Genomic DNA, 23611 nt, shown 5'->3' with positions numbered 1-23611 from the left:
CCAACTTTCATTTGACTTGATTTCCCATCTGGGGATTGAATAAAGTGATCTATCGCTCTGTGAGACCTTTGCTCACATTGAAAAATGGCAGATTTCCCACATATCTGCGGTAAAAGAGAGGATAGTGAGGGAGGGGGGGGTCCAGCAGGGGGTGGAGGAGCCGTGAGAGCAGAAGGGCTGCGATGCTCGTGATGGGATTAAACGTCTGCTCCAGCTCTGGGGTTTCCTGGATCCGAGAGGAAATTAGAGCGAGAGAGGAGAGACAGAGGAGCAGGGACCAAGCTGAAGAAGGGAACTGGGGGAACTGGGCTCTTGAGATGCTCGAGCGTCACAGAGCAAGCTGGTTTCTGTGCATCCCTGCAAACTCAGAGGTTATCGTGAGAGGTGGGTGTTTTTTTAAATACAATTTATTATTGCATGTTGCAAAGGAGGGTTTGTGCTTTGTGTGGTTATGTTGTCTAAGTTCTGTAGAGATCCACTTTGTTCTGGGAAATGATTTTTCCTAAATTCTTCTGTTTCTCCTGTGAGGAAACAACGATTTCTCATTTATTTCAGGTTAACAAAGCTAAAGTGCATGAAACCTAAACGCTGTTGTTTTTTATTGCAGATATGTGTTGAGATAATATTGGAATATCTGCATATCTAGTGTGTGTTCACGTGTTTGTGTAAAGGAATGCAAGTGCAGAGACATGGACTAAACTGGGGAGGTGCTGGGGCAGCGAGTGGGAGTGTTTACCCACAGATGGCCTCTCAGTGGTGGGATTGTGATAGTCCAGCGTTCCCCCCCCCCCGCGGTCCAGCTGCCACCGCACACGTCTTACCTCCTCCCGGCCAAAGCATTACCTCATCACTTCTTCTAACGATCGCTTTTAATATTCTTTGTAATGTTCGACAGTTTGAATATCGTTATATAGTGTTCCTCTATTTTTAAGACTAGAATGTCACCTCATGAAACCACATTTAAATTCACTAATTTTTATTTTGGATCTGCACCAAATTTCACACACTTATAAATATCAGTCGCCTAAATATGATTTATTTTCATCAGGATCCGTTGAATAATTTGCTGAGAAATCAAGGAAACTGTTGAAAAAACGTCATAGAAAGTGGGAAAGAAAATTATTGATCTGCACCAAAATATACTGGGTTCTTTCCTGACCAATACCACGTCCGTCCACCAGGTTTTGCAGTAGTCCGTGCATTAGCTTTAGCAGAATCCTGCTAACTAGCAGACAAACGAACGAACGCAGACAAAAACATAACCTCCTTGTCAGAAGTAAGAGAAACGGATTTAGGGAACGGCATTGGTCGTAGTTTGCAGGTTGTAAGCGTCTTTTTTGTGTTTTCTTGTGTTTTAAAAATAACGTTCTTTTAGTTTTCTCGTGCACATCATGTCTCCTACGCTCTATTGATTGAAACAGGCCTGAGGCGTTGACAGCCTCCAAACCGGTTGGGACTCGGTGTCAGCATCCAGCTGGCTGATGGCAACTGGAACTGCATAACCTCCAATTATACTGTGTGTAACAGAACATCCTGTCTGCTCTCGTGGGAAGTCACATGGAAGTTGGCGCCAACTGATATTCCTGTCCAGAGAGTGTCCACGACCACCCAGTGTTTGCACAACTGTTACAGAAGGATTATAAGATCACTTAATGTCTCACTCGCTGAAGAGAGTGTCTCTGTTGTGGGAGTGAGAAAAACACCGGCAAAGCCCAGAAGCACCCGGAGCTCGTTCTCATCTGGAGCTATGCCCCCAGTTCGGCCCCCTCCACCATATCTCACCGCCCGCTCGGCCTTCCTCCTCGGACTGCTGCTCCTCGCTCACCGGGGGCCCTCACACGTCAGCTGCCAGAATGACACCGAGCCGATCGTGTTGGAGGGAAAGTGCCTGGTGGTGTGCGACTCGTCCCCCTCCGCGGAGACAACGGGTAACGCTCTGGGCATGTCGGTGAGGTCAGGGACCGGGCGGGTGGCGTTTTCAGCCGTACGCAACACCAACCACGAGCCCTCAGAGATGAGCAACCGCACCATGACCATCTACTTCGACCAGGTGGGTTTCACCAGGCTGTTCACTTTATTCTCCTAAACCCATCACGTCACAAATCAAGCCCTTAAAGAAAACTACATTTCATCCCCTGCTGGACTGTGACATTTCCCACATAAACAACAATGTCACGATTTTAGAAAAGGAAACATTGCACATGCATGAGCCTTCGTCTGCTGCCACATCAGATTTCTACGAAGCTTTTGCACAAAACTCTTGGGAGCAGGGATTTAATGAGCTGAGGTCAGGTCTGGCTGCAGCTCAGTCAGGCTCCCACACATGTGTGGCCTTGCCTAAACCATCAAACTGCACGAGTACCGAAGATGTGGGTGAAGATATGTGTACAGGTGTGTCCACACAAAAATATGTGGATGCACCATTTTCATGTCCTGCCCCCATCAGGGCACATGGTATGTGGAACGTTGTGTTTTCAAGCTGGTGCCCGTGAATCATCCGTTTGAACAATGCAGTGTAGAGACTTGATTCCTAAACCACAGGCACCACACACTTACATGATCTGATAGGGTTTTAAATGAGACTTTAATTTGAGATCTGTTGTTGACACTATAGATAAAGAGTCGGGCATTTGCTGAGGCCAATATACGATTTATTCACTAATGGATCTTATGGGCTGTGCACAATTTGACAGCAAACAGTTGTTAAGATAATATAACATATATTATATAATAGATAATATCTTTATTTATATAGCACCATTCAAAATAGCTGTTGGAAATAAAATAAAAAGTCTGACTTCCTCTGGTAGCCTGTTCCTGGGGCCGTGACAGCAGAGCCACTGACAAACCTCGAACAGGACTTTACGTTCTGACTGCTGCTGCGTTCGGTGACAAGGTTCGGTGACAAAGAACCCCCCCGCTGGAATCTCCGGTCCCTGATCACACTGTTCATACAGAAAGTACATTGGTCCTTTGCCAACTCAAGGCATCCAACAACAAACCTGAGGATCTGAGTCATTGCTCGTGTCACCATGTGCTGATCGCTGTCCTCAACCCGGTACACCTGGTAGAACACTTTGTTCTCATCCACCTTTTGTTTTTCTATTTTAAAGAGACGCTCAGCGGTAAAAACATTTTTAAAAGTAGGCGTATTCATCAGATATTGCACATTTTAATGTTGCTTTACTTTGCTCCGGCCCTGTTGTGCTACTCTATAAACATTTATCATCTTTTCATTTTGTTTTCAGATCTTGGTGAATGTTGGCAGCCACTTTGACCCAGCAAGGAGCATCTTTGTTGCCCCGAGAAAAGGAGTCTACAGCTTCAGCTTCCATGTGGTCAAGGTCTACAACCGGCAGACGATTCAAGTAAGAACGGCAGCTTCAAGGAATAGTTTACTTAGTTAAAACCAATCTAAAACAAGAAAATAGGACAAAAAAACGCATAGATGTGAAGCATATCCTCATCACGTTTTCTGTCTTCTCAGGTGAGTCTGGTTCTCAATGGCTCGCCGGTGATCTCGGCCTTCGCAGGTGACCAGGATGTGACCAGGGAGGCTGCCACCAACGCCGGGCTGGTGATGATGGAGAGGGGGGACAAGGTTTACCTCAAGCTGGAGAGGGGGAACCTGATGGGCGGGTGGAAGTACTCCACGTTCTCTGGCTTTCTGGTGTTCCCCTTGTAGGCTGGTCTAGGGTCAGATGGTTACTTTCTGACATAAAGGAGGAGGCGTCAGTAAATGCTGTTTGAGTTCCACGTTAAAGCTGGAAGTGACATCCAAACTGCTTTGATGCCTCTTTATAAGCATCAGATGGGTGAATTCACGTTGCACCTGAATGTAATTTCCATTTGTGTTGCGCTCACGTGTCTTGTTGTGCTGTACGTGGTCTAAATACTGTAGCGTGTCATCTACCCTGTCTGAGGTTCAGTGATTTTCAGTTAGTGCATGAAATCCGATGTTTGTGGCAGTAAAGAAAATGATTGTGTCTGTTCCCTGACTCGTACCAATCTGTCTGTATGTCTACATGATCCAGTTAGTGCTCAGCGGTGCTGGATGAAGTCGTGAATGTGATCGATGCAGTTTCAATAACTTGAGGGACAAACAGTAATGTTCCCGTGGAGTTGACACCACCCTCGTGTTTGTTCTGTAGGAAAACGATTGTAAACAGTTTAGCTTTGCACTAAAAACTACAAACAGGGTGAATGCTAAGCTAGCTCTGTCCCAAATGTATAAAATCCACCTTCCAGGAGGTCGAAAGATCACGAGTCAGCACGTTGTGTCTCATTTGTTTAATCCAGCTGTGGCTTCACCCCCCCCGACACCACATCAACCGTCAGGCCTCTTTAAAGATATTTATCGTCAAACATGAGAAAAGGTTATATCAACGTATTGTCGGTCCTATTTTATGTTTTGTTGGATAATTTGGGTGATAATTAATTTGGGGGATTTCCTCTAACGTGTGGAACTACAGGTACCATCATGCATTAGGAAATGTAATTAAGGCAAAGTGCTGCCACGCTAGTTAGCATGTGGGCGACATCTTTAGGCCGGTTGTCTCGAAAAGAATCTCAGGCAAGTTCTTCTGTTTAAAGTCTCTATGTTTGACCCATTGACAGTTTAAGTAAAAAATATGTGAATCGTGTGTTCGGGTTTGAGTCTGGATAAGAGTTTGAAAACCGGAGGAGTACAATGACAGGGTTAGGGGGTTCAGCTTCACGCAGATTGATAAAGTCCAAAAGGCAAAATGAAAAAAGCTTCACATTCCATTTGAATTAATTGAATAGCAATACTTTTTATTCATGTTTAACGACTTCTCTTTTATTAAAAACCTTTCTCAGTTTTGGTGATTTACAAAAGAGTCTGAGCTGTTTTGTTTTTTTTAAATTAGATTTTGAGATCACTGCTGATAACATCGTCAAATCATCTTGCTACAGCCTGCGTTAACAAATCTGCTCTCGCTGTGTAATTCTGCAGTTCATTAGTCTGACAGCTTGCACATGTACTTATCTGACAAGGACACACGCTCATCACGTCCTTGATAAATGCTGAAACTATCGTGGCCTCCAAACCACCTCTGCTGTACTTTTCATACGCTCTCGAAATCCCTTGATGCCGACAGACGGTTGTTCCTTAAATAGCGGGTATCCCTCCCGCGTGGCCCCAGAGATGATACGAGGATCACAGTCACAGTCAGACATCTAGAAAGCACCTATACGTGAATCCTGATGCTTTCCTCACATAGAGTCCTGCACCAGTATCGGGTACAAATATTTTTAAACCATTCAAACAGCAGCTTTATTGAAATCCCTAAACGGAACATGTATATCTATATGTGAGTTTGTCGTCCTCGGTGACGCACAGCGATGGACTGTCTCTCTGCGGTGGATCCGGTGGCAGATGGAGGACTGGCGGTGAAGGAGCGGTTTCGGTGCCAGAGGCCTGTTGAGTTCACACCGGACCGTCTCTGTGGATCAGTCTCAACGGCCCGGTGCACAGCGGAGGCCTGTGTTAGCACTTTGCTGACTCGTGTCTGGAGGGAAAAACCATGTGAAGGCTCCAAAACTACAGAAACGCCTCGAGACAAGGATCCACGCAGAAAACGGAAAAACCCAAACACCAACCGGGATGAATTCATCAATAAAAGTTCAGCAGAAGTTTTTTGCAGCTTTAGATATTCATCCAAATGAATTCATCCGTCGTCTAGTTGACTATTTTCATTTGTGATGACTGAATGTGTGAGAAATGAGTTTGGAGTATTTATAAGAAGAATCGGGTTCATGTAAGTAATAAACTCCACAGACGGACGGATACAACAGTGCAGAAACCCAGAAAGTCCAGTTATTAATTACGACTGTTTTTATGACTGTTTATATTCTAGATATCTTTTATTTCCAGTACATTTAGAGGACGTTTCTGTCAAGTATTCAAATCCACTGTCACATTGGATGTCTGACACACTTATGATGGATTCAAACTGGTTTATGATATTCATAGAATTTTTATTTAAAATGAACATTTAAAAAAAAAAGAATACAAAGTTAAACCGGGTAAAGATAAATCCACAAAAAGACACAAAAGTATAAAAAGAAACCAAATTGATACCAATGCAGAAATATGTTGGTGATCCAATTCTGTATTTCAGTGCAAATGAACGTGGCCTGTAGCAAAACCTCTGTTCCACTAAAGAGGTGGAGATTCCATCTTTGGGAATAGACTGAACGTGAGATTTCCATCAACCATCACACGTGTCCTGTACGGTTGATTCTTCTGTTTCCTTCCGTCAAAATGTTGAGAATAAAGTTGACAATAAAGTGGAAATGCTGATAATGACACTAGAGCGGAAATGTCGAGAATAAAGTGGAAATGTTGAGGATCAAATCAAACTAAAACGGGAATGAAGTCGGAGGTTGAAGCGGCTGACAGCCATGTTCTCTACGAAGCCCGAATACAGGTGACCTCACTGTGAATCTCGATTTCAGCGATCATCGACACATTTTGTAGACGCAGTCATACGTGCTAACTCCAGTAGTTTATTCTTATAAGTTTGACTTTGATCTTGGAAAAAGATTCTATTCTTTACTTTTTCGACTTTGATCTTTTTTTCTTATGTCTGGTCCCAATACTCTTCTGTACTTTTTGGAATTTCAGCTAAAACGACGTGAACTGTTTGGGAACAGGTTAGATTCTAAATCGACCTCTTGTGACTCACGGTCCGTCTGGCGTTAAGTCGTGTTTTGGCGCCTGATGGTGGCCTGGCGCTGCGACCGGGGATATTTGCTGACTACAGCTTGTTAAAAACCACATGATCGGACTTGGCTCCTGTTTTTCTGCTGACGGGGGCGAAAGAGAGGTGTGATACGTTTCTGACTGGTAAAACATTTTCAAAACAAAAGAAGCAGAATAAATATTCCCCAGAAACACCAAAACATAATTTCAAAAGCCTGCATGTCACCAAATCTGAATCGTGTTCAGAAGTGAACCTCCTCAGTGGTTGTTCCTGCTTCCTGGATGTGGTGACGGGGGGTTGACACGAGATGGCGCTGTTGGGTGTCGCCTCCTCTCTAAAGGCTCCTTGTTGATGTACATGATGTTTTTGTTGCCGCTCTGAACTCCCGTCACCTGGCTGCAGTGGATGTAGACATTGTATGTCGGTTGACTCGTAGAAGAAGGGGTCGGGCTGGAAAACTGACGCTGCACATGTAAAAAACGACAAACGAACAAAATGAGTTCAAAGAAGAGAAGAGATGAGACTAAAACTGTGACCAGGCTTTAAACGGACAGTTGAAAATGTCTAATACCGATCAAAATATATTAGTATTTCATCCAAATTTCTGTAATTCTTCCGGGATATTCAAATATTTCTCACAAATATAATGATCTTTATAATTATACATGTTTTTTTGCATAGTAATGTACTGATTAAAGTGTGTGAAAGCACGATATAGAAGACGTAGGGTCACTTCTCTTCCTTGAGTGGTTATTCATTCTCTGATGCACGTGATTCATGATAAATGTGTTTTCTTAAGTTTGGAGACATTATGGTCATTTCTTAAATCTACCTGGAACTGTTGAGATGAGGGATTCTTAGCTGCACTGGCCTGAGGTGACCTCGTGGTGGAAGGAGGCGCCGGCGATGCACTGATGGGATGAACGGAGGAAGCTTTGGCTTTATGGTCGTCTGTGGACGAGTGGGTCTTGTCAACATCACACACGTTTGCTTGTCGGGATGCCGGCGGGTCTGAGAGGGAACACACGCATGTGAAAACCTGAAGCTGTGGTAGATGATTTGTTTGTCTTGATCGTGACCTTAAAGTAAAGTTCCCCCTCCGGCTCCAACGCCAACTTCCTGTTTACCTTTGACCCTTTGATTTGAGCTCCTCCCAAAGGCCACTTCCTGCAACAGAAGGAAGTAATAGTTCTGTTTGTGAGTTGTTTACGATGAACCACTCAACCATGAAACACTAAAACGGCCGGTTGCATGTTTTAATAGATTGGTTTTCTACTGATCTAATGACTGCACAGCGAGATGTTTGCTTCTGACAATCGAAACTCAGCCGACGGTAACGTACATGAACTTGTGTTTTAAAAGACACACTGAGAAAAAAACTGTTACTGCAAATCAAAACATAGAAAATACATATTTTAAAAACCACAGATTCTCATCCGTCGTATTTACAGTAGAGCTGATTGGAGCCATGTATGTGGGGACTTCATCCTTTTCATTGTCGAGTTGTCAAATACTTCAATTAAATAAAAAATACCAGATAAGTACTATAAAAATACTAAGAAAGGAAAAGTAATTAATTTGAAAGTTTACAAGCAAAATACAATCAAAGAATCTGAAGTAAAAATCCTTGTTTTGCAAAAAATGTATCGTAGGTTATTATATATAAAACATGTAATATGCAGCGTGATATGTATATAATAGTATGACTTAAATTAAATATATGTGCAAATTTATATATGATATATTTACAAGTGAATTGATAAAATATATGTATTTTGATACATATAATATGATACACTGTTCATAGATCTAAATTATATATACAATATATAAAATAACATAAGTAAATATTAGATTGTTAATGTTGATGTGTGTATATACATATATATTTTAAATTACTATATAAATTCCGTCTCTGATTGACCTTGACACAAACTCAATGTGGTGCAGCAGGAAGTGATGCATGTAATATTTCCCTGAAGCAGCAAAAACACACGTCGTGAAGAAACATCACAGTATTGACCAATCTGTGGCACAGGGGAAAAATCGAAATACCTCACAGACCAGTGAGTCACTTCATGATTTATAAGAAATAAAGTAATTTCATCCGGTGAGAACGCGAACGATGCAGCGAGGGTCTGAACTCTGATCATATCTAATATCTCTATATATTGTTTCTCACCTGAACGGGCGAAGGTCCCGTCAGCACATTATCCTGAATGTTCACCGCTTGAACTCTGGGAGCCCCTGGAAGGAAAAGACGGATTCAATGACACGAAATGAAATCTGTGTTGTCTGCTCACAGTTCTGTGGTTTCACAGACTCGATCAAACTTTGTTAAACTACTAACAAATAAGCTAAACTTGTTCCAATTACCTCAGGGACAGCATTAGATGCATTTAAAGGCTGCTGTTGAGAGGTTTATAATAACAATATGAATAATAATCATAATTTTGATCAAACTCAAAGGAAGAAATTCATTATCTTCTGCAGTTGGATGAGAAGATTGAGTTTCCTCTGCACATGTGAAGCTAAAGCCAGCAGCTGGGTTCTGCTCAGAGTATTTCATCCAACTCTCGTTTCAGAAAAGTGGATGAAAAATCATCTTTTGAAAGTGAGAGAATTTGTAAAACCTGAGGCCGGAGTGACGTGAAGCCTCTGAAGCTGCTCCGCTATTCTGTCTCGTTCCTTCTGCTCCTGCAAAACAGGAAGAGAAATAAGTGAATCAGGAAGCGATGGATCAGTCTCCAGTGGTTTTGATGCGTCACGTTAATGTTGTGCAGCGTCAGCGTGACACGTTTGTGGAGATGTGTGATATTTACCAGTTTCTTCAGCACTTCATGGACGGCATCATTAATTCCATGTTTGTGCGTCTGATACAGTTGCTCTGTGATTTTTGTACATTCTGCCAGAAAGATTTCATGTTAGAGCACAAACGAGTAAAGGTTTAGTATTTGTCTGTGTTTGTTAATCCCCAAGTTCCCGCCCAAACTAAAACGTCATATATATATTGTATTAATTGTATTATGCTCAGTAGCTTTCCCAGGCTAAATGAAGTGCTCTTCTCACCCAAGGATGAGGGTCTTTGGGTGGAACTGGCCCCCCAGCAATTTATCATGAGCTCCTTCAGTCCCATCAGCTCCGCCTGGTCTGCAACCTGGCTGAGCTCTTCCAGCGATGGTCGGTCTCCCTCGGGGATCCGGAACATCACGACGCTGGGGAGTGCATCTAGAGCAGGGGAGAGATTGTAAAAACAGGTTGTGGAGACTGTGTCCTGTTGAGATTAGATGAAATGTCGACACTTTAACGTAGAAATGTAATTTGATGTATTAAAGCTTGTATTAAAGCTGCATTGACCAAATATTAACAACAGAATAAACACGCCTGATAGACCAGATGACAAAATCTGCATTTTAGTTCATCCTGATATAGAATCATTTTTTTTACTCTAAACTTTGGCACCCCCTTGTGGTAGAATAGAAAGTGTGTAATAATTAAGACACTTTGTAATTTTTCTACAAATGATGAATTTTGAAAGATGTAGAGATTTAAACCCCCCCAATTAAATAAATTTGGTCTAATTAGTTTGATTTGTTCAAATAGTAGTTAATATCAAGAATATATGTGTATTGAATTTTGAATAAAACAAGACTGAAAATAGCAGCACGTCCTCACAAATGATTTTTTCTTTTCTTTAAATGTAATTTAACAGATTAATCATCAAAACCGCTGCTGATTATTGTTCTGTAGGTCGAATCCCCAACTAGTAATTCCAGTTCTGATAAGATCACTGTAACATTACCTGGACCCGTTTTATTTAGATAATTTCCTCCTGCGCTGAGATCAGATTCTGCTAAAGATCCAAATTGAACAGGCACAACTGTTGTTTTTCAGAACTACAAGTGGTGGGCGTGGCTCACACACGTGGGATTCTGCCGTCCTGGCAGCATGTGGCTCAGTGGAGAGAGAAGCTGTGAAAGACCGAATCATCACTTACGTGGATACGGTTGTTTCCCTGTGACGATGGACCACAGCAGGATACCATAGCTGGAACAAAGAGAAGGTTAAAGACCACGATCACCACTTGTAGCCAGAAGCAATCAGGACCAAGCTAACTGTTGTTCTTGGCAGTTTGTTTACTGTCTGACGTCGCTAACAAGAGAAGTAGAATTAATACTCAATCGTCAATCAATTGTTTCCTGAACATTAGAGCGTGAAAACATTTCAAGTAATAACACTAATTAAAACCTGAATATGAGCATAACACGTCTCCCTTGAAGTTACACAACAAATAAAACAGTTATTCAAGCCTGGTTCACTGCTCTCGTACCTGTAGATATCAGAGGCTCGGGAAGGTTTGTAGTTTATTCCAAAAGCCTCCGGTGGCATGTAGCTGATCGTCCCTCCCCCGTCTTCTGTATCCCTCCTGGAAACCTGAGCCTGAGTCTGACTAGGCTTAGAAAGGCCAAAATCTGTGAGCTGGAGAAGAAGGGGCAGTGAGGGACACAATTAGCATTGGGACAATAACAGATGCAAATTCCAGCATATAAGTTATTCTGCAGAAAATGAAATGTATTAGATGTTTCAGGAGCTTCAGGAGCTGCCTTTACTACAAACGTTGGGTTTTTCATCTTTGTAGAACTTTTATATTCACTAAAAACCTAAACTACACACTAGAGGAACTGAAACAACTGAAGCTGTCTCCAGTGAGGCCTGAAGTTTGTCAAACTCTTTGGCAACCTTTTCAGTAATAAACGCTTATTGTCTCGCTCATATCATTAAGTTTCCATAAAAAAACGTGCCATAACAATATCAAGTGAGCCTCGCACTCACCTTGACATTGAGATACAAGTCCAGCAGCACGTTGCTGGGCTTCAGGTCACAGTGGAGGAGGGCAGGGGAGAGGTTGTGGAGGAAGTTTATCCCCAGGGCCACCTGGTGAGCCAGCCTGAAGACCAGCGGCAACGGTGGAACTCCGTCTAAAGTGCTCTGTTCACAAAATGTGAGGAATAAAGACAGCTGGGTTCAACCTCTGATAACAACGAGTCCACTTGTTTGTTTGTCAGCAGGATTACGCAAAACTTCCGTTTAGTCGTATTTGCGTAATCCTGCTGAAAAGAAAAAGCAACGAACAGACACAGGTGAAAACATAACGTCATCAACATAACAGATCGTCCCGCAGAGCAAGATTCATCCTTGTGGAACCATCACAAGTCCACGTGGAGATGATTCACCAGGGAGCAGTGAACTCGCATGATTATCTGACTTATTAGGACTCATCCTCTGAACATTTGTACCAAACATCATGACAATCCAACATGGGGAAGACCTTTTTTCCAAAAAGAACAAATGTCGACACACACACACTGACATGACTGCGTTACCTGTAGCGATTCCAGAGATCCTTTCTCCATGTACTTCATGACCAGACCCAGCTGTGGTGAGGGTGCAAAGTTCGGCGGCTGACCATCGTAGACTCCAAGGACCTGCATAACATACTCGCTGCTTCCTTGAAGCATCATTTGGACCTCCCGCTGCAAAGCTTTGATCCTTTTTTCGTGTGTCTGTCTGTGTGTGTGTGTGTGTGTGTCACGTCAGTAAATCTCACTTATTTTCACTTGCAGACAACAGAAAATCTTCTGTAGCTACTCACGCGTTGTCGTTATGAAGCAGCTTAATGGCCACGTCGCAGCACCACCCCTGATGCCTGACTTTGTAGATTTGTCCAAACCCCCCGGAGCCGATCGAAACCCAGCTCGTGAGGCTGGAGTCTTCGATCACTGGAGGACGAACTCTTTCAAAGTCCATGGTAATTCTGTAGAATATGTTGGAAGGGAGGTAACACCGAGGGAAGCAGGTCAGAGTTTATCTCCAATAAGGAAACTTTTAAAATGTCGCTGCTCACCAGCGTTTGGGGGATTGGACCAGTTTATTCCACATGTAGACGTGATATTTTCTCAATCACTATTAACAATCATATTTGCTGAATGACAGTTGACATGTAAATGGTAGATGGAGTGCATTCAAGTAGCTCTTCTCTTGTCCTATCGACCAATCTTCACATTCACACACAATACGGCACCTGAGGCAGTTTGTTGTTCAGGTTCTTGCAGACTGGACGAGTGTTTGAGAGACTTCTTGAACCAGTGAAATTATCAAATCCTGTTAACTTTTGACTTTGGTAATGTGTAACGTCAATGTATCAGATCATGTGACACAAACATATATATGTATTTCTTTATTGGATTATTTCTCAATAACTTCATTCTCTCTGTTAAGAACTTAGTTAACTAACAGAGGCCCATGGAAACTTCCTCGAGCTGATGCCGAACTAAGCTGTGAGCGACAATCTAAAAACAGGAAATCCTTAAGTTCTAGAGCCTGAACCAGAAAATATTGGGCATTTTTTGGTTGATGATTGACCTAAATAACCAAACGTAATATATGTCGTTGAGAATCGCTTTTAAAAATCCTTTCTTTAACTCGTCTCCCTCCCAAAATCTGTCATATTCTCTTTCTGTCAGTTCATTTCAGGAAGTAAATAAAACCGAGTCACAGTTTATGGTGTCATGGTGAAAAACATAATTTCTCCTGTTTTTTCCGACTCTTGAATTAACATGGGGGGGGAAATGACCTTTAGGTTCTTCTTCTGAGGCCCATTTCTAAATGTCGGGTGGTTTCATATTCCACGTCGTGTTTCTACAAGCGGCTGCATTCACACGCACACTCACAGACTTAACAGGAAACCACATGTTGTTCAGGTTGCTGAAGGTGGAATGAATACCAGGAACTCCTGTTAAACCACTCGAAGCGTTCACAATTATTCAGATTGTCTTGATTCATCCCTCACTCGGTTTCAGTTGTTGTACTGAATGTTAATATGATGTAACATCACAGACGAAGCTACCTGCCTTGTGTCCACGGCCCGACAATAAAGCTTTTTACACGTTTGGTTTAAAACGTTAAAGAAAAAAGAACATTTATCTCTGAACCTATGGTTAAACAGCAGATTCACATCACTTGTGATAATAAGTCGAGTGAAAAACACAACATCAAAGGTAGAAACTACCCCACAGTAGGATTTCCTGATCAGATCAAAGCCGCAGACACTTACAACACTGATAAGGATATGAAGATGATTTTTTAAAAACAGGGAAAGCACTCACCCGTAGGGACACACTCGTTGTGAAAACCCTGCTGCTCGGGCATCGACTCTCTCTCTCAGCAGCAGCAGCTACATGTGAACAGATTAAAGCAGAAGTGAGAGAGAGAACGACCCAGATCCATCCCATCAAATTCCCTTTCACTTCTGCTTCAGGGCTGAGGTGTATGTGTGTGTGTGTGTGTGTGTGTGTGGTCACCGTGGTGACAACAGCATTTTTCTTTTGTGATTTCATGGCTGTGTATGTAGATATGTCTTCTTTTTTTATAATAATAATCTGTCTCTCTGTCTCTCTGTCTCTCTGTCTCTCTGTCTCTCTGTCTGTGTCTTTGTCTTTGTCTGTCTGTCTGTCTGTCTGTCTGTCTGTCTGTCTGTCTGTCTGTCTGTCTGTCTGTCTGTCTGTCTGTCTCTCTCTCTCTGTCTCTCTCTCTCTCTCTCTCTCTCTCTCTCTCTCTATCTGTCTCTCTCTCCTCTCTCTCTCTCTCTCTCTCTCTCTCTCTCTCTCTCTCTCTCTCTCTCTCTCTCTCTCTCTCTCTCTCTCTCTCTCTCTCTCTCTGTCTCTCTCTCTCTCTCTCTCTCTCTCTCTCTCTCTCTCTCTCTCTCTCTGTCTCTCTCTCTCTCTCTCTGTCTCTCTCTCTCTGTCTATCTGTCTCTCTGTCTGTCTCTGTCTCTCTGTCTATCTGTCTCTCTCTCTCTCTCTCTCTCTCTCTCTCTCTCTCTCTCTCTCTCTCTCTCTCTATCTCTCTCTCTCTCTGTCTCTCTGTCTATCTGTCTCTCTGTCTCTCTCTCTCTCTCTCTGTCTCTCTCTCTCTCTCTCTCTCTCTCTCTCTCTCTCTGTCTCTCTCTCTCTCTCTCTCTGTCTCTCTCTCTCTCTCTGTCTCTCTCTCTCTCTCTCTGTCTCTCTCTCTCTCTCTCTCTCTCTCTTCGTCTCTCTCTCTCTCTCTGTCTCTCTCTCTCTCTGTCTTCTGTCTCTGTCTCTCTTCTCTCTGCTTCTCTCTCTCTCTCTCTCTCTCTCTCTCTCTCTCTCTCTCTCTCTCCTATCTGTCTCTCTGTCTGTCTCTGTCTCTCTGTCTCTCTCTCTTTAGCCCATACAGCCTATTTTTCTTATCTAATCCTTTTTAAAACTCTCGACTCCTGCTTGACTTTTACAGAAACGTTTCGAGCAGCGTATGAAGTTCTACATCTCGCCAGCAGAGGGCTGAGCTTGTAACGACTGACGGTGACTTTAAGTCCCGAAGTGTCCCTCTGTCTTCTGCGCTGTGATAATTGACAGTGAATGTGTGCAGCGATACTGCAGTGTTCACTTTGTTAGGTACACCTGCACCAATGCGAGGTAACGTTTCTCTTCCTGTTGGAAAGACAAACTCGCTCCTCGTCTCCCAGGGAGACTTTGAAATAGATGTTATTATATCATATATTATATTTATTTCTCTTTTCTATCCACACGGTGATTTCAGAATCTCTTTAATGCTGTATGTGTGTTACTGGTGGAGAAATGTGATGTGTTTTAGACATTTTGTCTTTAAGTCTGTGTCACTGAGTCAAACACAGAGAGACAGAAAACCCCCTTGTGACGTCAGTGGAAATCCCCCACATCTCCTGTTTGACACGGTCACTTTTTAAAAACACTTTTTAAAATAAAAGCTGAATAATAATCATGTTTATTATCTACACTGATAATTCATGGTTAAATTAAAATAAGAAAACATGGCGGAATGTTTTTATGTTGAAATACGTTTAGTTTGTAGGATGGTTATTGTTTATTATGAGTGTTGACTCTGTGTGAGTGTGCGTGTGCGTGTTTAAGTGTGCGTGTGTGTGAGTGTGTGCGTGTGCGTGTTTAGTTTCGGTTTTGTCTTCTCTCCCTCCAGCGCCGCGGCAGCACCGATGTCCTGGTCCTCCGCCGCCGGCCTCCTGCTCGCCCTCCGCGGGCCTCGGTGACTCCGGTTCCCCCCTGGCCGCCTCCGGTGCAGCGGCGGTCGGCTGAGATGACGGACGTCGCTCGGTGTCCGTGTTGTTGTTGTCGTGTGAGCGCGGAAGACTGAGGCGGGGATCGACCCGTGTCCTGCTGGGAGAGAAACGTTGACGAGCGATCGAGCCTCGACGTAAGAACAACACACAGAAACAAGTTGTTTTGACACTTTTCATCATCGCGAGGCAACACAACCGTGTGTGTGTGTCCGTGCTGCACTTCCTGCTCGGATGTGCTGTTTCTCCACCGTGTTTATTCTACTAGTTTCTATTTCCTCTATAATCACACAGATCACAGTGGAGATAGTGTTACAGCCTAAAACATCTCGACACGAATTATTACATTTCTGATTTATTCCACCACGTTATGTTTGAAGAATACTTATAAGATCCAACATGTGTGCAACTCTGATCGTTGTGAACCCACTGGTTTGTTGTGTGTTGTTGTTGTGGCTCATTTCCACAAAGTGTGAAGCTCTGAGATCAAACTAAATAATATATAACTTCATAAATAGCACAGGCTGATGGATACTGTTTATGTTATCGAACCCTTATGACGGATAGTTTACAATTTAACCATAAATTTGATTAAAAATAACCTTAAGTTAAAAGATAACACGAATATACAGATGGTAAATTTAAACATAAATGTACATCATCTCCGCGTTGTTTATTTTGTTATATATATATATATATATATATATATATATTGTGATGGTTCCACGAGATGAATCTATTATATATATATTACATATTATATAATAGTATGCCATTTAAAAAAATGTAAAGCCTGACTGATCATAAGAAACCTACTTTACTTTGTTTGTTTTTAATTTCAGCCATTTTTTTTTAAATGTCGGGGGGGATGTTTCAAAACATGAGTGAATATTATATATATATTAGTTTATGTTTTTACCATATTTACCACCAAAGTGTGAGAACATTTCCTAACAGATGTGTTTTTTCCCGCAGTATGTTCCACTCTCTGCCGCTGGTAGAAGAACGAGGGATGGACGCTGACAGAGCGGATGGAGGAGGACGCCCCCCCGAGGTGGAGGATGAGTTTGCGTGTGCGGGGATGCTGCGGGGGTCGCTCACGTCGCTGCACCGCACCGTGGAGCGGATATTCAGGGTGACGTTTGGGATCGGGGCAGACGACTTGCCCCACGGCAACAACGGGCAGATTTGGCTCAAACTCCGAGGGCCGAGTCACAACGTGAAAGCTGCCAAGGTAACAAATGTCTCGTGTTTCATTGTCAGTTATTAGTCACAGGTTGAGACCATACAGATCAAAAGAATATCCTGCACACGGGGGGGGGGGAGATTCCATCTTGAGGTTTTGACGTCATTTGGAGCCAGTCTGTGATCCTGGTGTGAAGCCGTGGTGCCATTAAACATGCTCGGCCAATCACGTGTCAGTAAATCATCCCTGTTTTTATATCATCAAATAACAAATTAAAACCAAACTTGCCTGAAAACAACCCAAAATGACAGAAACCATCCTAAATGTATTGAATTTGTATGTTGACCCTTTAGTCTGGCCCGTGTCCCATCTGCGAACATGGAGGAGGCAGGGTTAATGGCCTATACTGCATGTTATTGTTTATTAAGAACCAAGTAGTAGCCTGTGATTGAGGCGTTTCTTGTATTTCTGTAGTCGTGTGGATCTAGTTTCACTCCTGATGTTTGAACTAGTTTCTGAACCCTGGTTAGTAAAAGGTGCAGTGAGGTCGTGCTGCTGCTGGTGCAAGTCTCCAGTTCACTGAGAGACCAGGCAGGGTTCGGGGGGGAAGTGACTCATTCAGATGAATTGATTAAAGAGCCTCTGTTGACTTTCCAGCAAATGGTTAAACCGAGTTCTGTTATCTGATCCACACACACACACTGTGTTCACCGATCCACACACACACCACACACACCAGTGCTGTGGCTCTGCTCAACAACATCAGGCCTCAAACAACAACACAACAGTTGACCGAGTTGAATCCAAGTGCACTTCCTGTTTGCTTTGCATCTCTGTGCTCGTTTTGCGTCTCTCTCTCGAGTTACTTGATTGACTTTGCAGCTTATCTGCCAATGAAGAACATGTGATGTGGTCAAACGCTCCAGAAACAAGTGTGCACCTGGTCCGTGGTTGTGAACGTTACAGTTTCCTTCGCTCTGTGAGTCGGACGACAGGTTTATTTCAGATTCATCCACCATGTCTTTGTGATATCATTCGACGAACTGTGACGATGACAAACTAATACTTTTCCTTCACAAGATTCACTGTTTCCATGTTTAACAGCTCAGCCATGATGGTGACAAATGTTTCCCCTCCTTCTTCTAGTTATTCGTGAAAGGAGTCGTGAACCAGGAGGAGCAGCAGGAGGTGTCCTACCCCGGGGTCCTTCACTGCGTCTTCTGTGGAGCCAGAGGGCTGTTCATGGACTGCCTGATAAAAAGCACCTCCGCACACATTCTGGTGGGTGGTGTGTGTTCCTACCCTTTTTATTTACTTACTGTGATTAGTGGGAGTACTGGTAGTAGTTTATGAACTATCCTGCCACCAGGGGGTGATCAAATGATTTCATCCTCATGTCCTCCTTTTTATTTCTAATCTTTTCTATATATTTGACTCTGATGAATTATCCCCCATCAGCCACTTGCTGCTTCCTGTGCCTCTCATGACAGAAGTAATAGTGATATTAATGTGATATTCTGGGATTATATTTCTGTTATTATGTCAAGAAATTACATTATTAGTCAATGTCACTGTCACGTCAGCAGTTATCGCCCTTATGAAGAAACAGCTGCTTGTGTCAAACAGAAATTGGAATTTTTTATGAACATGTTTTCTCATGTTTGCTCAGGGATTTTTTTTAATTTATTTTCAGCAACTTCCCTTTTCAGTATTTGCTGCTGCTCGTTACTACAAACACTTGGGAAATACCTCATGAATGTGTTTACATCTTCATTGTAGAAAAAAAGGGAAGTGAGTGTCAGCTGTCGATCCTGACGTCTCAGCCACTGAAAGACTAATTCTGTTTCCCTCTCATCGAACCAGGTCGGCGCTCCAGGGTTCCTGCTAATATCCGGTCTGGCAGAGCCGGTGGTGCGGGCGTACTCCCTCATCATGGACCTCGTGGAGAGATACGAGGGCACACAGTCCAGACGCTGTGAGACGGAGGACAGAGGCTCGGACGAGTCCCTGGATTCACGCCGGGCCTTCAAAGCTGTGGTTGAGCAGTGGGAGGACAGGCACATCCTGGACCTTCTGGTGCTTCCAGGCTCAGTGAAGGAAATCCTGCTGGATCTGGTGAAAGAATCCGGGCTCGGATCACGCACAAACTTGTCAGGGACAGGTGTAAACGAGAATGGAAGGGACAGACCCTCGGACATCACGTACGCACTCCTTGAGCCGTTCAGCGCTCCTGAGCGGTTGGTTGAAGGGATGAGTGCAGCTGCGGTAAAAGACTCCACATCTGCAGGCGCCCGGGGAAGCGCAGAGGGTGCTGAGGAAAGACCACCGCATTCTCCGCAGGAGGTCGGAGAAGAGGAGCAGCCGGAGCAGAGGGAAACGTTAGGGACCAAAGAGAAAGACGGGTTGGGGGAGGAGGACCAACAGGAGCGACAGATGTCAATGGGAAACAAAGAGTTTTGGCTTCTTTTGAAGTTCTTCACAGCCATGGGGTACACGGAGGACGTCGTGAAACGAGTCATAGCCAAAACGGGACCTAAGGAGGCCTCGCAGATCCTGGATCTGGTGCAACAGGAGCAGGATCGCAGTGACCGGGAGCAGATGCCTCAAGGTGGCCCGGACCCAACACATAAAGATGGTGTTACCCTGAATAAGAGCGAGAGGAACCGACCCTGCGAGACGGAGCACAGGGAAGACGAGGAAACGGCAGCAGGGCGAGATCCGGTGATGAGCAGCGCTGGAGAAGCGAGTGGGGCGACAGGAGGCACAACACACTGTGAGGGACGGAGTTCAGAGGAAAAGGAGGAAGGACACGAGGAAGACTTTGTCCTCGGAGTGTTGAAGAAAGCTGCGGCCAGCTGTGGGTACACCGAGCAGAACGTGGCTAAATTCTACAACATGTTGCCTGATCGATCCACCCACCAGCTCCTCCTGGAGCTGCAGAGGGAGGGAGTCAGGGAGACGGACGCCTTCAGCGAGGGTCCCAGGGAGATGGATGATGTGGTGCTGGAGAAAGAGGAGGAGGACGAAGGATCAGATGATGGAGGATGGGTAGAAGTGGAAATCCCAAATTTGTGTGTTGCAGAACAAGATTTGTTCCCTTGGATTAATAAGCCGCAGCAGAGTCAACACACCTCACAGCCAAAGCAGCACCAGCCTCCAGAGTCACAAGCTCGACACCCGGTCATCCTGCCGGAGGTCAAAGGCCCCCCCATGCCTACTTATCCCACATCTCTCGATTCTCCACTCGCCAATCTACAAACCAACAAACTTTTTGACGAAGCCATCTACTGGTCCCCTCCGACCCCCTCGAAACCAAATCATTCAGCCCACGACAAAGTCTCACACCCAAAGCCCAAGTCCTCCACCTCTGTAAAACCAGCCCTTCAAGCCCCTCAGGCCCCCGTCTTCGCCAGGAAGCACTCGTCTCCACCCAGAGCGCGGGAGAGGCGGGGCTTCACGCCTGCTTCTTCCGTGGTGGTGACGGGCGAGCAGCGTTTTCTAGAGGGACTGCAGACCATGTTTGACCTCCAGCTCACAGACCAGCCTGGAGACGCAAAACTGAGGACGGTCATCATTGACGGGAGCAACGTGGCGATGAGGTGGGTTGAAACAACTTGACATGTATCATCCGGCTGTAAAGGGAACCCCCCGTCTATATAAAGATATATAGACGCATCAGGTCTAAATCCGTTAATAGGGTTTATATGGGTTAAAGATTTAGGTTGTGTGGTTCCCATTTGTTCTTTTAGGAAATATACCACAGATTGTTTTGAGATATAAAAAGTATTTAACTAGAACATCACTCAGTAGAGCACAGACCTCTGTTAAATTCAATCAAGCTGCACCAAATCCTAAATATCAGGCCGCTTAACCATCCAGATCCAGATCCTGGTTCCGCCTTCGGATCCAGATCCACACCAAAGTTCACCGGGTTACTCCCTGACACTTATTACATCCTCCCATTACGTTTCATGAGAATCCGTCCAGATGTTTTTATGAAATCTCACTTACAACCCAACCAATCCTTTTGAAAACATGGCGTCGTTCTCGTGGGTTTTTCTCTGAGCAGTCACGGGCTCAGTCACTTCTTCTCCTGTCGAGGAATCGCTCTGGCCGTGCAGCACTTCTGGGACCGAGGCCACCGGCACATCAGCGCCCTCCTGCCGCAGTGGAGACAGAAGAGCGACCCCCGGATCAAAGGTGACACTTCCTGTTCCTCGTGTTGTCTCATCACCTTCATATTAGCAGCTTTTCGTATTTACTTACAGTCGGAGAATCATTGTCTGCTTTGTGTTTGATTGTGAGTCACGTGTGCAGGGCTGGAAACGAATCAGAGCTGTGAACATGTGATCATGTGTGTGTGTGTTGTTTGTTGTGCGTCTCAGAGCAGCACTATCTGACGGAGCTGCAGAAGCTGGGCCTGCTCTCCTACACCCCCTCCCGAGAGGTGCAGGGCAAGAGGATCAGCTCGTACGACGACAGGTACGTGATTTTAAAAAGCTTGTGGCCGAGCTGAACGTGAACAAACAGGAAGTTCACGAGCAGCGACGTGTGAAATCTGTGTCAAAGCACACACTGTTAAATGTTAAACAGCTTTGTGTTGGTGAACGTGACACAACTTATACAACTGATGTATTAAAGCAACACACAATGTGACTTTTACCCATTACCCATGATCCTCTGCTTCCTGACCCAGAAGAGCTGCTGCTGTAACAAATCCACCAAACTCAACACAACACTTTACAACAACGTACTGTGTCACCGGTTCTTTCTTTGATTTCTCTCGTCTTCTCCCTCGTTTCCACAGGCTCATGCTGCAACTCGCGCAGAAGACGGACGGCGTGATCGTAACCAACGACAACCTGAGAGACCTCTCTGACGAGACGCCGGTGTGGAGGGACATCATCAAAAAGAGGTTTGTCGTCACTGGACTGGATTGTGTTCATATGAACCTCGAACATCTGCCATTTTGCTTTCACCTCGATACATTTTGGAAATGTTAGTTGATTAATTGACACTAAATTAATCAGCATCTAAAGCTTCAAATCTCATGTTGCCTCCCCCCCAGACTTCTTCAGTACACGTTTGTGGGCGATCACTTCATGGTGCCGGACGACCCCCTGGGGAGAGGAGGGCCCCACCTGGACCACTTTCTGCGCTCAGAGCACAGGTATCAACACGTGCACACACACACACGAAAGGAAAAGAGACGTTTAATGTAAAGACTGTTGGATTTCCCACGTCACGGTGCCTTCAGAGAAGAACAGATCCAGACTGATGATGTGTTAACGTGTTTCTGAAGGAAGCTCTGTCTCCTCTCAGGACTCCCGACCCAGGAAACCACACTTTCGCCGGCGTAGCGACCACTTTCCCTGCGACCAAACCCCCCCGATCCCAAACAGAGGTGCTGAACTTCCGCGACCGAACGCCGGGTGGCGGCGTGAATCCAGCGAGCAGAGGGGGCCGGGGGAAAGGGAAGGGGCCCGGCAAGGGGAAGGACACGGGACACCAGCACAAGCAGCTCGGAGCCGCGGGTTCCGGGCTGATGCTCCGTGCGGACAGGAGTCCCGAGGACACGGCCGACCTGAGGGAGCTGCTCGGTCAGGTGTTCCCAGCTCAGGACAACGTGGTGACGCTGGTGCTGCAGCTGCACTCGGCAGAGACGGACATCAACGTGCTCTCGGATCTGATCCTGGAGCAGCAGGACTAGAAATCCTTCCCGTTTTTTAGACGTGAACTCCAGAACGTGTCCTGTTTTGTGTCTCCCACATACGAAGGAGCAGCAGGAGATTGTCCGGGTCAGCTGGAGTTTGAGTGTTAATGTCGAGTTTTCTTAACCCAAGTTTCCATTTTTCCCTTAAGTTTGGTTTTATTCAGTTATTAGAACCCCACCCCCCCGATCGTTACCGCACAGACTCTGCTTTTAAATGACGCGATCAGAGCAAGAGATGAAGTGCAAGCGTTCGTATTTGGTAAATCTTTTCTTCATCTTTGCACAGTGGGAGGAGGTGGCGACGCGTCGTCCATCTTTATTTCGAGTCTTTAACCTCCCACAGCTTTTATTTAATGTCGTAACCGATGTGTAATGACACCAAGCGTCATCCTCAGGGTTGTCGTGACGACGTGAGGTCACCGGTGCCTCAGCCGCCTCTTCCGTCTTCTACGTTGTTAACTTAAGCACTTTCTGTTTTGTTTGTCGAGTCTGAGAAAAGACACTTCTTAACAGATGCTTTTTATATTCGAAAAAATAATAATTTGTTATACTGAATTTATTCTTATCTTTTTAATCCTTTTGATGTAAAAACGTTTTGCATAGCATCGGGTGTGAGATGAGAAAAGATACTAAACCAGCGATTACGACATCACTTTTATATCCTAATTTATTTGAAGCAGGTCCGATGTTCAGTCGTTGCCGTCGATCAGAGGATGAATACGATGTTTTCACTGTGTGGAAGAGACGGGAGTCGTTCTTTTGTGTAGAAGAAAACATCAGGTTTGATTTAAACGTTGATTTTCTGACTGTTAAAAATAAATAAAATTGTATATTTTACGTTTTTCTTTGGTTTC

The 23611-nt window shown here is 44.5% G+C and overlaps 3 protein-coding genes across 4 annotated transcripts; 2 read left to right on the top strand and 1 right to left on the bottom strand.

Moving 5' to 3' along the window:
* The first annotated feature begins 243 nt into the window (after positions 1-243).
* si:dkeyp-74b6.2 (cerebellin-1) lies at positions 244-4850 on the top strand. The gene is made up of 4 exons (XM_035148347.2): positions 244-384; positions 1422-2050; positions 3249-3368; positions 3488-4850. Exons 2-4 carry the CDS (start codon positions 1748-1750, stop codon positions 3683-3685), a joined length of 621 nt encoding a protein of 206 aa, XP_035004238.1. The 5' UTR covers positions 244-384; positions 1422-1747; the 3' UTR covers positions 3686-4850.
* A 1017-nt stretch (positions 4851-5867) lies between these two features.
* On the bottom strand, positions 5868-14218 carry ripk3 (receptor-interacting serine-threonine kinase 3). Of its 2 annotated transcripts, none has more exons than XM_047338963.1 (13): positions 13895-14218; positions 12382-12543; positions 12113-12296; positions 11562-11717; positions 11059-11207; positions 10726-10775; positions 9798-9956; positions 9551-9633; positions 9362-9416; positions 8911-8975; positions 7856-7895; positions 7561-7739; positions 5868-7192 (listed from the first exon to the last, which is right to left on the bottom strand). In XM_047338963.1, the coding sequence occupies exons 2-13, from the start codon at positions 12534-12536 to the stop codon at positions 6986-6988; spliced, it is 1482 nt and encodes a 493-aa protein (XP_047194919.1). In that variant the 5' UTR covers positions 12537-12543; positions 13895-14218; the 3' UTR covers positions 5868-6985. The 2 variants fall into 2 exon arrangements, with proteins under 2 accessions (XP_047194919.1, XP_035005233.2); XM_035149342.2 differs by having other exon boundaries at positions 9362-9425; positions 13895-14216.
* A 1269-nt stretch (positions 14219-15487) lies between these two features.
* On the top strand, positions 15488-23594 carry khnyn (KH and NYN domain containing). Its single transcript, XM_035148989.2, has 9 exons — positions 15488-15995; positions 16834-17092; positions 18191-18325; positions 18908-20643; positions 21114-21244; positions 21430-21526; positions 21852-21959; positions 22113-22214; positions 22367-23594. The coding sequence occupies exons 2-9, from the start codon at positions 16835-16837 to the stop codon at positions 22752-22754; spliced, it is 2955 nt and encodes a 984-aa protein (XP_035004880.2). The 5' UTR covers positions 15488-15995; position 16834; the 3' UTR covers positions 22755-23594.
* The last annotated feature ends 17 nt before the right edge of the window (positions 23595-23611 follow it).

The sequence above is a fragment of the Hippoglossus stenolepis genome, chromosome 23, assembly GCF_022539355.2.
Source record: "Hippoglossus stenolepis isolate QCI-W04-F060 chromosome 23, HSTE1.2, whole genome shotgun sequence".
In the NCBI taxonomy this organism is placed as follows: Eukaryota; Metazoa; Chordata; class Actinopteri; order Pleuronectiformes; family Pleuronectidae; genus Hippoglossus; species Hippoglossus stenolepis.
Note: the sequence above shows the minus strand (reverse complement) of the source record. Positions and strands in the feature narration are given on the sequence as shown.

Coding starts and splice junctions, on each gene's coding strand:
- si:dkeyp-74b6.2 (XM_035148347.2), top strand. CDS start 1,748: ATGCCCCCAGTTCGGCCCCCTCCACCATATCTCACCGCCCGCTCGGCC. Junction 2,051..3,248: donor TGACCATCTACTTCGACCAG/GTGGGTTTCACC, acceptor TTTTGTTTTCAG/ATCTTGGTGAATGTTGGCAG. Junction 3,369..3,487: donor ACAACCGGCAGACGATTCAA/GTAAGAACGGCA, acceptor CTGTCTTCTCAG/GTGAGTCTGGTTCTCAATGG.
- ripk3 (XM_035149342.2), bottom strand. CDS start 12,536: ATGGACTTTGAAAGAGTTCGTCCTCCAGTGATCGAAGACTCCAGCCTC. Junction 11,718..12,112: donor GATCTCTGGAATCGCTACAG/GTAACGCAGTCA, acceptor TTTTGTGAACAG/AGCACTTTAGACGGAGTTCC. Junction 8,976..9,361: donor TCACGTCACTCCGGCCTCAG/GTTTTACAAATT, acceptor TTTTCCTTCCAG/GGGCTCCCAGAGTTCAAGCG.
- khnyn (XM_035148989.2), top strand. CDS start 16,835: ATGTTCCACTCTCTGCCGCTGGTAGAAGAACGAGGGATGGACGCTGAC. Junction 21,960..22,112: donor AGGGACATCATCAAAAAGAG/GTTTGTCGTCAC, acceptor CCTCCCCCCCAG/ACTTCTTCAGTACACGTTTG. Junction 22,215..22,366: donor TTTCTGCGCTCAGAGCACAG/GTATCAACACGT, acceptor GTCTCCTCTCAG/GACTCCCGACCCAGGAAACC.